The 13314-nt window shown below is 36.8% G+C and overlaps 1 protein-coding gene across 1 annotated transcript in view; it reads left to right on the forward strand.

Moving 5' to 3' along the window:
- LOC124798417 (HEAT repeat-containing protein 1) overlaps positions 1 to 13314 on the forward strand; it is a 286351-nt gene that overhangs the window by 252524 nt on the left and 20513 nt on the right. The window contains exons 20-22 of the mRNA XM_047261815.1: positions 1490 to 1668; positions 6022 to 6204; positions 7444 to 7827. Of these exons, the coding sequence (XP_047117771.1) occupies positions 1490 to 1668; positions 6022 to 6204; positions 7444 to 7827 (746 nt within the window). The remainder of the gene's footprint in view (positions 1 to 1489; positions 1669 to 6021; positions 6205 to 7443; positions 7828 to 13314) is intronic.

A 13314-nucleotide genomic window follows, 5' to 3' on the forward strand; every position in this document is an offset into this window, starting at 1 on the left:
TTATTGTCGTGTAACCACTCCGCCACAGGCTGTGCGTTATGAACAAGTACTCGATCATGTTGAAAGATGCAATCGCCTTTCCCGAATTGTTCTTCAACAGTGGGAAGCAAGAAGGTGCTTAAAACATCAATGTAGGCTTGTGCTGTGATAGTGCCATGCAAAACAACAAGGGGTGCAAGCCCCCTCCATGAAAAACGTGACCACACCATAACACCACCGCCTCCGAATTTTACTGTTGGCACTACACACACTGGCAGATGACGTTCATCGGGCAATTGCCAGACACACACCCTGCCATCGGATCACCACATTGCATACCATGATTCGTCACTCCACACAATGATTTTCCATTGTTCAGTCGTCCAGTGTTTACGCTCCTTAAACCAAGCGAGGTGTTGGTTTGGTATTTAGTGGTGCAATGTGTGGCTTGTGAGGAGCTGCTCGACCATGACATGATTCGTCACTCCACACAATGATTTTCCATTGTTCAGTCGTCCAGTGTTTACGCTCCTTAAACCAAGCAAGGTGTTGTTTGGTATTTAGTGGTGCAATGTGTGGCTTGTGAGGAGCTGCTCGACCATGAAATCCAAGTTTTCTCACCTCCCGTCTAACTTGTCATAGTACTTGCAATGGATCCTGGTGCAGTTTGGAATTCCTGTGCGATGGTCTGGATGGGTGTCTGCCAATTACACATTATGACTCTCTTCAACTGTCTGCAGTCTCTGTCAGTCAACAGACGAGTTCGGCCTGTACACTTTTGTGCTGTACATGTCCCTTCATGTTTCCACTTCACTATTACATTGTAACCTAGGGATTTTTAGGAGTGTGGAAATCTCATGTCTTCCTTACCTCCATCGTACGTATACTTAAAGGCAACTTCTTTAAAGAAGGGAATTATTTAAACTGAATGACTTTCTTTTCAACATATTATTTAAGGACGTTACTGTACCATTACTGGTTCAGAATTTGTACAGTTTATTATCAGACTGCTTTCATGCTTTTGTCATGCATATGATGCATTGGTTTAGTGGTGGGATGCTGTTAAATGTGTGTGTGGAGCATTTGTTTTCATAGTTTTCGTCCAACAAATCAATTTGCATTGTTGATTGTATTTTCACAATCACAAATGTTGGTTTGCGTTATTAAACACTGTAATTTGGTCACAAAATAAATTTCCAATCCATGCCAAATGTCGTGACTCAATCACGACATATGAGAACAAATACGGGGTATTTGTTATTCTCCTTTTACAGAGGATAACATCTATAACAGTTAATTATAGATGTGTGTTAGAAGAGATCGTGAAATATTTGGGCAGGGTAGCATACATAATTTCCAGAATAGTTGACTGAGTGCAGTATTTCTTGTTTTCTTTTTTCTTTTTTTAATTTTATTTATAATTTTATTCCCAACAAGTGGTAGGTATTTTATTTATCATCTTACCAGTTTTCTCACATGTGTAATTTGACACTCTTTTTTATGTTTACAGATGCTGGATGTAATTACACAACTTGTCAAATCAGATTTACCATTAGGAAATCTTTTAGCAACTGTTCTTCTCTGCCTTGCTGAACTGTGCAGTACTCTTCGTGCAAATGCTATTGCATTTTTGCCGAAATTTATGCCTTCCCTTATCAAAATATTGCAAAAGCATAATGATCTTCAAAGGTATGTGACTCATTTTATACAGAGAAAAATTGTTATTATAGATGTATGTCAAAAATTCCAGAATAGGTAGAATAAAATTGAGAGATATTATAAATATGATGGATGGTGAAACAGTGATTAGCACTATCTAGATGCAGCAACTCAAAAGGACAAATTTAATTTAAGTGCTGGAAACCACAGTTTTCTCTTATAGTAAATATGATGGAGAAATAAAAAGACAGCAACGGTCCTATCACACTTCCTTGAGGTACTTCAGATATTACCTTTGCCTCTGTTGATTTAGTTCCGTTAAGAGCGACGTGTTGAGTTCTATCTGCAAGAAAGTCTTGAATCTGTAAGCTCGTATTTTTTTCTTTAAGTGGCAATGCGGGTTGCTGTCAAATGCCTTACTGAAGTCAAGGAACATGGCATCAGCCTGAGTGCCATTGTCCACTGCGCTGTAGATCTCATGGAGGAACAAGATGTTCTGTAATTCTACAACGTATTGATATCAACGATATATGTCTATAATTGTGTAGATCTGTCTTATGGCCTTTCTTAAAAAACGAGAATGACCTGCACTTTATTCCAGTTGTTTGGTACCTTTCGTCGTTCAAGCGATCTACGATAAATTACTGCTAGAAGGGGAGCAAGTTGTTTCGCATAATCTTTATAGAATCTTGTAGGTATCTCATCTGGGCCTGAAGTCTTTTCACTTCTAAGCAGTTGTAGCTGCTTTACGATTCCGTGATTGGTTTTCTCAATATCTGCCATTTCGACATTCGCACGACTATTGAAAGAAGGGACAGTGTTATGATCTTCCATGGTGAAACAACTGCGGAAGACCGAATTCAGTATTTCAGCCTTTTCTCTGTTATCTTCCGTTTTGGTGCCAGTGTGGTCGCTGAGAGAATGAATAGATGATTTTGACCCACGTACTGATGTTAGATACGACCAAAATCTCTAAGGGTTTTTACTCGGGTCGGTTGACAACGTCTTACTTTCGAAATCATTGAATGCTTCTCTCATTGCTCTCCTTACGCTCAGTTTCGCTTCGTTCAGCTTTTGTTTGCCAGCTGGGTTTTTACTTCTCTTGAATCTGAGATGAAGTTTCTCTTTGTTTACCTAGCACTTTTCTAACATGGCTATTAAATCATGGTGGATCTTTCCCATCCCTTAAAACCTTACTTAGAACATACTTGTCTAGGGCATATTGAACAATGCCTTTGAATTTTTTCCATTTGTTCTCCACATCTTCATCCTCATCACCGAATTTTGATGCTGACTGATGAGATGATATGAAATTTGTATGAGGGTTCAAGTGCCCATATTAAAATTCTTATTTGATTTAAGGGTTTATGGTGATACAGATCCTTCAGTGAGGCCACTGCTGAACTGTGGACTTACAAGTTACCAGGAAGAATAAAGATGTTAATATTCTTTTACTCCTTAAAAAAATTGTGATTCTTGTGTACATAAGATATTTGCAGTATTTTCATTGGAACTGTCCCAGATTTAAAAGACTGCTGCTTTTAGAGTTTGATTTTGCCTTGTTATGTGTTACAAATATGATGAACCCTTTTTAGAGTGTACTTAGCTCACTTGGCTTTCCCAGTGGCATGAGAAGTGGTTGTGAGCAGGATTTTCTGCTTCGTGTGATGGAGCATACTGGCATCTGCTTGGATCGCTAATTAAAACAAATCTGTATTATCATAGTGGATAGACACTGCAAAATGGCTGTCAAATGTATTTGCGCGGGAGTGCCACTATTGTTTTGAAGCAGAGGAAATATTTTGATTCGTGGATATCTGTTATCTAACCATTGGTATTATTGGAATTTTCAGTAGCTGCCATTAAATATAATTATTGCAGTTATTAGTATATGAATAGTGTTTTCTTATAAGGAAAAAAAAATTTACACACACACGAGGGAGGGGGGGAGATACAGACAAACTAATGATTGCAATCTCAGAAAAATTTGATGATTTATTCAAGCGAAAAAGCTCTACTAACTAAGGAGTCAGTAATGAGTTGGTCCACTCTGGCCTTCATGCAAGCCATTATTCGGTTTGGCATTGATTGATAGTATTGTTGGATGTCTGCCTGAGGGATATCATGCCAAACTCTGCCCAGTTGGCGTCTCAGGTCATCAAAATCCTCAGAAGGTTGGAGGGCCCCCCCATAACACTCCAAATGTTCTCAATTGGGGAGAGACATGGTGAACTTGAAGGCCAGGATAGGTTGTAGCAAATATGAGGACAAGCATTAGGAAATCTTGTCATGCGCGCAGGCGTGTATTATCGTGCTGAAATGTAAGCCCAGGATTGTTTACCATAAAGAACAAGAAAATGGTACACAGAATACCATTGACATATCACTTTGCTGAAGCGTGCCGCAGATGACAACCTAATGGGTTGGGCTGTGAAAAGAAATGGCACCCCAGACTATCACTCCTGCTGCTGTCTGCAGTGTCACCAGCCAGATTTTCAGGGCTGGAATATCGTTGACTGGAGTAGAAAGAGTCTTGCATCAAGTTAAGCTTTGATGACCAGTGTAGATGTGTCTGGGGACACCCTGGACATCGGTGTTATACCTGGCTGTCACCTGCCGTAGGTCCCAACACCCAGGAGTGATGGTCTGGGATGCCATTTCTTTTCACAGCAGGACTCCTTTGGTCAATATTCACAGCACCCTTAGCACATGGTGGTACATTGATGATATTTGTTGCCCTTAATGGCAGCCAATCCTGGGCTTATATTTCACCTAAATAATGCCTCCCTGCACCCAGCGAGAGTTCCTCCTGTTTGTCTTCGTTCTTGCCAAACCCTACCTTGACCAGCAAGTGCACTGGATCTTTCCCCAATTGAGAACATTTCGAGCATTACGGACAAGGTCCTCTAACCATCTTGGGATTTTGGCGATCTGACATCCCAGTTGGACAGAATTTGGCAAGATATCCCTCAGGAGGACATCCAACAACTCTATTAATCAATGCCAAGCCAAATAACTGAGTGCATAAGGGCCAGAGGTGGACTAGTGAGTTATTGACTTGCTCAATTTGTGAAGGTCTTTCTCTTGACTAAATCGTCTAGTTTTTCTCAAATTGTATTCATTAGTTTGTCTGTGCATGTACTTCACGTATACCGATTTTCATCCCATTAGGTTAATTCCTTTATGTTTTGTGTGTGCGTGTGCACGTGTGTTAAAAAAGAATGCTCTTACCAGTTGATGAAGCAGAAACAATTGAAGCAGGGATCACAGATACATGAAGCGAAAACAATTGGAGCAGGGGTCACAGATACATGGAAACAGCTGATGAACTTTGAGCTTTTGGAAATTTTGAGAAGTATCTTTCTGGTCAGTGAGGTGTAAAAAAGGCCGTGAAAAAATTTCTTCTGATGATAGCAGATTAATTGTTACCTTGCTAACCTGGCCACTTTAGGTGTATAAACGGTATAAGTAGGTAGTGGTCCAATAGAAATATTTCCGGTTTAGAATGGAGAGACTTATTATTTGCTAAAGACAAGCTAAATACACTGTTTGGAATTATGATAGTGCTAGCCCAGCTATAAGTAATGTGAGCAAAAAGTGTGATTCTCTTCAGCTTTTACAAGAGAATACTGTACACAATATAGTATTGAATATTCACAATATAATTATGTTATGTAGATTTATATATATTTTTAACAAGAGAATGGTTGGCAGTTTGGCACTAAGTACTGATGAGAAATGTCTGTTTACCTATTTTCTGCAAACCGAACACTGCTGTGGAGTGTGATTAACAGAGTAAGACCTGATTGGCTGACAAATAATATCATTTCAAAGGATAATGAGATACATTTTGTTTGTATAAGGAACTGATGACAATCTGACCTAGAAAACTATTTATGGAATGTGTCTGCTGTAATTTATGTTCTAAAATCAACGTTGAGCATGGATCTATCTCTCTAGAACTCACAAGAAACCTACAGTTGAAATTATTCATTGGTAATGTACAGCCACAAATAAATGTATAGTTCATTATGGAAACTGTTAATAATGTGGAAAATAATCCATTGCTATTATTTCTGTAAGTTGTTATAACTTAGTATCTGTGATTTGGAATCATTATCAAAAGCTCTGTTGGTGAGATTCCTCATATTAACACATTTAACTGTAAAAGAAACTGCTACCTGTTGGAGCAGCATGTTAGCTTGTTCAGACATATCATTACTTATAAAGAACAGATAATATACACAGTCTTCGAGAATAGCAGTGGGTTGTGATGTGTTAAACCTAAAATTCTTCAAATTGCCAGTTAGAAGTAGCATTTGTTAATACCTGTGCAGCTTGTTTAAAAATGTTTCAATTTTGGTAAATAATTTTTTTTTACAGCCCCGATGTGGTGCTGCTTGCTATCATTACAGCATTACATAAAATTGTTGAGAGCTTATCAAATTTTTTGAGTCCATATTTGGATAAAATTCTGCTGGAAATATGCAAAATATCAGCTAGATGGCAACATGAGCAAGAAAATCAGAAAACGTCTTCAGTACTACTAAAACTGAAGGGTATTAGGTATGTTCTGACATAAGTTTGGCCATTGTATGTGAGTTTTATGTTCTGTTTTTATTAAATAAGTTGTGGTTTTATTTAAGATCTTTCTTAATTTTTATCCAAGCATTGTAGTATAGTTTTTACTCTTAAAATTGGATGATAATTTACTGATAAATGATGACATGAAGATGTAACATGGTTATTTTAAACACACACCATCTTATAATTTCAAACACAGAATTTCAAAAACTCTTACAAGTTCAGTGATTGACAGAACAATTGAAGGTTGAGTTGATCTGTCAGTTCTGTCATGTTTAGTATATATTTGAAATTACAATGTTCAGAATAGCTTCAAAGTCTGTAATGATTAAATTTGTCAGGCCTACTTATGATGTATTAATTTTACAAACAGCATTTTAGTAGCACGCAAATGGATTGTTATTCAGATATGAGTCTGAAATAACCTCTAAGTTAAATAATATTACCCTCTACTAGAATAGCTAAACCACATCCCCCATGAGGGCTCAGACTACCATTAGTTATTCCCTGAAATGAAGGTTATCATTATCCAAAGTTCCTATTGCCAATCACAGAGTGATATTTTGTCACGTGCCCAACCTACAGGATAAAATGATCCATCCTTACACTACACTTGCTCAAAATCTCTTGTGTTGTGTGTTGACCCAGCATAGTCTGTTCAGATCCTGTTTATGCTACTGTGTAATACAAAGTTGGAAACAATGTTTCTCTCTCTTTTCATTTGTAGTCACACTTCTGCATGTAGTATTTTTGAAAATAGTTGAGCGCTATATATGCACTGAATTTCCATTTGTGGTTTCAGCTTACTGATTATTTACTGCCTTTATTGTCTTTGGATATGCTACCACACATTTAGAAATTACATTTTTTAAATGTATGCACAAATGGAAATGGGGTATGATTTTGATACACAAGGTAGTTGTATTAAATATAGAAATGGTTGTGAGGACTTTTGAATTTCTTTTGGTGTTTCCAGAAGAAATTGCTCATGAGATTTATGCAGCACTTCATCTTAAAAAACTACTAAAATTTTATGGCCGACATTGAGTATAATGCTTGGTTGTCTAGTATATGTATCAGGATATTCAGTATCAGTTTTCATTCTTGTTCATTATTTTTGTATGTAACAGGGTCTTGAACAGTAGAAACAACTTATATATACATTTTGCTACAGGAATGATAATTGAAGAAAGAGTGTAACTAATGGAGTAAAAATTTCAGGCAGAAGATTGCAACATCGGTGCCATCACGTATATTGATCCCATCTGTGAAAAAATGCTATTCCAAAGTGATGGCAGAAGATGTGCAGGCTCTTGGGCCACTGGCAGGGGTTCTGGCTGATAGCTTCTCAGCAATGAGTGCAGCAGAGTTACAACACCAAATGTTGGAATTAACCAACTTCTTCCTAACAGCATTACAGTTTCGTTCAGAAACAAGTAGTCATCCTGCAGATGTGATTTTTAGTGCTGAAGGTCATATCATTGATGCCCTTGCAGCACTTGTGTTGAAACTGTCAGAATCTTCTTTCAGGCCACTATACTACAATATTTTCCATTGGGCAACTGCAACAGAAGCTCACAAGGATAGGATCATCACCTTTTACAGGTTGGTGTACATTGTCATTTGAGATTTGAAAGGACTACACTGTAGTGTTAATACAAACTTCTGTCATAGTTAGTTTGACAAATTACTTCTAATGAAATTTTATAGACTTGTGCAACATCTGAAGTTGATTTTGTATCCAAACAACAGTATTTCTATATTTTAGTTGGACACGTATGGCAAAAGTGTCAGTATACAATCAGGAAATATTGTTAGAGATCGAAACTTTAAGGTGTAAGCATTCATACAGAAACAGTAAGTAAAAGAAGTGTTAACTTAACATCAAAATTAGATTAGATTTTTAAAAAATCAAATTCTAATTAACTTTTTGTTTTTTGGTTTGCACTGTGGACGACAGTACGGAAACTGTTGAAATTCAATAATACGTGTGCGACTGGTTTCCTTAGTCAATGGGGTGTATTTAATGGAAACCTAATGCTAGTCAGTTTAGGAGTCACCCAGACATTTTCTAAATAAAAATTAAGGTTTCTACCAAAAGTAATGTATGTTTCTTGTTAGCAAAACCTCCGTAAATTTTGAATGAATTAATATGTTCATGGTGCAGACAGACACACTGGATTGCGCAGTGGAACAGTGTGATGAATACTGTTGCTGCAAGTTCTGAACGGAAATAATGTATTTGGATGTACATGATTCTTTATCATTTTCTCATAATTTGCACATTTTATTGTATTACAGTTATCATCAACTTATCTATGTAATTATAAGTCACTGCATTTACTGATCTTGAATTATGCTGTTACTGTAATTCCAGAACTGCATGCCAATGTGTGACAGTTTCTATCTTATCTCTGTGTGTCTATAAACTAATCAATTCTACTACTCTTTTACCTCGCAGTATTGTATCTGTGTCAGGTATTGCATGTGAACTCTGTGCAGCTAAAGTTATTACCTTTAACAAGAGCTAATCAATGACATATTATTTGTCACAGTCTGCTTTAATATTAGTAAAGTTGTAAATTTTATGACTGCCAACATACTTGATATAGCCGAACATCTAAAGTAATTGTTCCATAGTAACACCTCAGTATGAATGTTCCCCATTGTCAGCCATATTCTGCAGAGCTCAGAAAGGAAGCAGTTTCCTGCCTGTAGAATACTGGTCTCAAAACGTTTTACCTCCCTTCTGCTCACAGCTGCCCTACTGGGTCCTTGTGCCCATTTCCAGCTTACTAAAAGCCACCCACCACCTCTTTACACAAATGGCCTGTGGCAATATCTGTCAGCTTACAGTAGCATGTGAAACTTGAGAACTTTGAGGAAAAATTTGTTTTGTTCCATATCATGTCATCCTGATCTGATAATGTCATAATGATGTAGGGTTTCCATGTTTTTGTAAAAGATGTAAAATATTTGCCTTGGTGCATTGGAATGGTCTTCATTTCTCATTTGTGATATGAGGAGTGTGTTATCAAAGGAACATGGTACATTTTTAGTCTCAGTGGTTCCATATAACGATCTTGTTGTTAGCATCAGTACTAGACCATAAGCTTGTAGGACCCAAAGCCCATTTCCTGTTGCTCAAATTAATTTGGCAAATTTAAGGTGGGGGGGGGGGGGGGGTTAGTGAAATTGCAGTAGTATCAATAGTATTTAGTTCAATTAAAAATATGTGCTAGATAGTAACATATTTAAATGTGACTTGCACACATGTTTGAAGGAAGTCAATCTACAGTTTTTGATAGGAAAAGAAGTTATGCAATGAAAATTAACATTATCAATTGTTAATAACCATATAATTACATTAAACAATTTAGGAACACTGTTGCTCAGCCAGTAGACACAGTATCATGAAACTTGGAGAAAACAGTCTTAATGATTCAATAGACAACCTGGATTGGAATGAGTACTAGAGTCCCACCAGTTAAAAGTTTAATGAAATTTTTGTAATATGAACAGTTTTTGAATGCCAGTTTTTTGTGTGTTTCATCACATATCAGTTGTCGTGCACCCCCCACTTACTTCATTGTAGTCCATTTTAAGCAAGTTACTTATATAAACAAGGTTCTAGCGTAAACCATTATGGAATTATAAGTTCCTAAAAACAAACAAACAAAAAAATTATGTAGAAAAACTAGTTTAAAGTTTACTTTGTTAAATTTTATAACTTTTCATTTTGTGGACATTTGAAACCTTCCTCCATCATAATCAGGGCGTTCCTCATCTTCTCTTCCTCTTTTTTGTGATCTTGTCAACTGCCTCTTGTGAATTGTAAATGCGTTTATCAATGCTGCACCAGTACCTTACATTGTGTTTCATGGCAGATCTTTCAAATATTTTAGTTGTAGTGTGAACATCCATGTCTCCGCTTGCCCCTCTGTAATTCTTGTTGCATGAGTCTTTTTGACTTTGCTGCCATTCTGCTTCTAATGTTTCATCTTCTAAAGGTGTCCTTGTTGAACAGTCTCGATATTATGACATACATTGCACATCCAGTACTTTCAGCACTGATTACAGGTGCAATACCGTGAAGAGAAGTGTTTCCACTCTTCAGCCACAGCCTACTGTCACAATAAGGTTTGTACTTCCTTCCATGGCAGCTTTTGACATACTTTGAATACATGCAACATTAAGAGCTGTAGGCGATTCTGAATTTTGTCATCAAACCCCAGCACAGGAGGAGGCGGTGGCGGCATGTTGATTAGACCTGTCAGTATAGCACCAGCTGCTGCCTGTTACATAACATTCTCAAAGCATTAACCAAACATTTGGTTTGCCTCATAATTTCCACAGCATGTTTTTGATGTATAAAACGAATCTCTGCATCACAGTTATTACAAAGTAAATACAAATTAATTACAATTGCAATTTTCTATAATTTCCACTTGGCCACTGGTACCGTACGCTCTGCATGATAAAAAATTAGTTAATTTTGGAGCATTTGTTAACATGAATTATCAGATTTTGACAGCAAATTAGAATATTTATTCTTCCTAGAAGCACTGTTATCAAGAGAACCTCCAGATGTATCTTGTGTTGTATTTCATTTCATAAAATGATTCCTGACAAACTTGCATTTCGTCTGTTATAAGTGGGGCATAATCATTGATAATAGTACACAGTTCACTCAAAACAGTCACATTCACCCTGTATAAATGCCAATAATTATATCACTTGAAGTACTATCTTGAGAAAGGACAAATTGGCATCTAAGACTTGCTTACATTGTTTATTCATAGATTAAGTGTCACATGTGGCTGACTTCCATACCTACAACAAAGATAAATACTATAGTGTATGATGTCAAAGATAAAACACAATTGAAGTATGCGAGCAGCAAGTTGATTGGTGCACATGTTGATGTGTCATTCAACCGTGCAGGGGCTGATGTATTATTCTCTTATGTATGGTGATTTGTTTGAAATCACTGCAGGTGCAGTGACATGAAACAGTACCAGTGCAAACTATTCAATACGCTGAACTTGCATAAAAATGTAGGAACAGTTGGAAATTTGTGTCTGAGCAGGACTCATACCCCATATTTCCTGCTTATTGCTTATTGCTATCAGAGCATACCTTCTGGCCTAACTCAATCTTTCATTGTTTACTGATACTTCCGCATGTGATATTCAAAAATCATAGATGGAAACAAAAGTGACAGTGAAAGTTCAACTGAAGTCTCGAGTCATGCTCTGATGGCCTAATGGTTAATGTAGCTGCTCGTGATAAGAAGGAACTCTGGAGTTTGAGCAAGGAACTCTGGAGTTTGAGCACTGGTCAGACACACATTTTCATCGATCATAATGTATTCAACTAACTAACTGGATTTCCAATAGCCCTTCCTTCCTTCCTTCTTTCCTTCCTTTTGCGTTGTTCCTGTTGACAGTGTTAATCACTCAATTTTGTGGAACACGATATGAATCCAAAATAATATGTAGTATTGACCTAAGAGTCTCAGATTTTTGTTAGGTATCATATATCACTATATGGTGTTGAAAGCTCAGATAATTTGATCACTATTTATTTAATTAAAGATCAGTTGGCACAATTCATTCAGTAAATTCTAATTGCAAATCTGCTCCATTTTGTGAAGATGTTCAACATTTGTTGGTGGAAAGGACCATAAATCATACTGAGCCACTATTTGCTTTAATGTTTTATATGCAAATAAAAGACTATAGGCTGTCACTGTGGCATTCATTTTTAACATTGTCAGCACTTTTTGGAGAGAGATCTTTCATTGTCAGATGCTACATTGTGTTCACTTTGATTTTATCCATAATGGATATGAGGTCATTTTACACAGTTTAAAAACACTAAAATTAATATGTTTTGCATGTCAGACATTCCTCGTCGGAATTGTTATACAAGAGTCTCTAAAAGTGATCAACATAAAAATGAAAATAAAAATAATAAAATTATGTGGCCACCTCCCTTACAGCCGTGTCTTCTTAAGATATACTTCCACATTATCTGACCAGCTTATAACATAAACTGAGTTAAATGGCTTCTGTACTATCCTGGGTACAGACATTGTTACAGTAATAGCTGTTCATGTGGATTGTTCACGTATGGGCCGAGCAGGTGAGTGGCTGTTACTGTGACTTTGTTAATGCTCAGAACAGCACATCCATTTCATTTTATCAGACGGGCAGGTGATGTGGAAGTACATCTGAAGAAGATGTGATTGCAAGAGAAGTGAGCACGAAATTTTATTACAGGTGCAATTTTTATATTGATCACTTTTAGAGATAATTTGTATAATAATTCTGATGACAAAGGCATGACCTTGAAAATGTGTTAATTGTTGTGGTTTTACGCAGTGAAAAGGTGGTTGAGCCAACATTGATTGTGATCACTTCTTTTTTTGTTGTTCTCTGCCATGTCAGTTTGATGTAAATTCAGGTCTTTGGTATCATTTTCACTCTTGTCTTTGCTGTGGAGCTATTGTGTATTGTGGTCTCAGTCCAAAAACTGATTTAGTGCAGCTCTACCCGGTAGTTTGTCCTGTACAAGCCTCTTCAACTCTGCATTACTATGTCCATTTGTATCTACTTACTCTACTCAGTTCTTGGTCCATCACTACAATTTCTTATATCCAAACTTACCAAATTAATGGTTCCTTGTCTCAGAATGTGTCTCATCAGTCAATCCCTTGTTTTAGTTAGGTTGAGCCATAAATTTCTTTTTTCCCCAGTTTCATTCAGTATCTCCTCCTTAGTTACTCAATCTACTCATCTAATTCTTTGAGTTCTTCTGTAGCACTACATTTCAAAAGCTTTCTATTCTCTTATTGTAACTGTTTAAATCATTTACATTTCACTACCATGCAAGGCAGCATTCCATAAAAATATCTTGAAACACACTCAGAAAACTTTCTTTAAGATTTAGTCTCATATTTGAGACAGAGGAGAGAGTCATTTTGGAAAAATACTTTTAATATAAGGATTGAAATAGAGTTTTAGTCCCTCCACCTCTCCTGTACCCTAGCACTCAGAGAATAATGGCCATTTCAAGATCAGTGGAACA

The sequence above is a fragment of the Schistocerca piceifrons genome, chromosome 5 (assembly GCF_021461385.2).
Source record: "Schistocerca piceifrons isolate TAMUIC-IGC-003096 chromosome 5, iqSchPice1.1, whole genome shotgun sequence".
NCBI classification, from domain to species: domain Eukaryota; kingdom Metazoa; phylum Arthropoda; class Insecta; order Orthoptera; family Acrididae; genus Schistocerca; species Schistocerca piceifrons.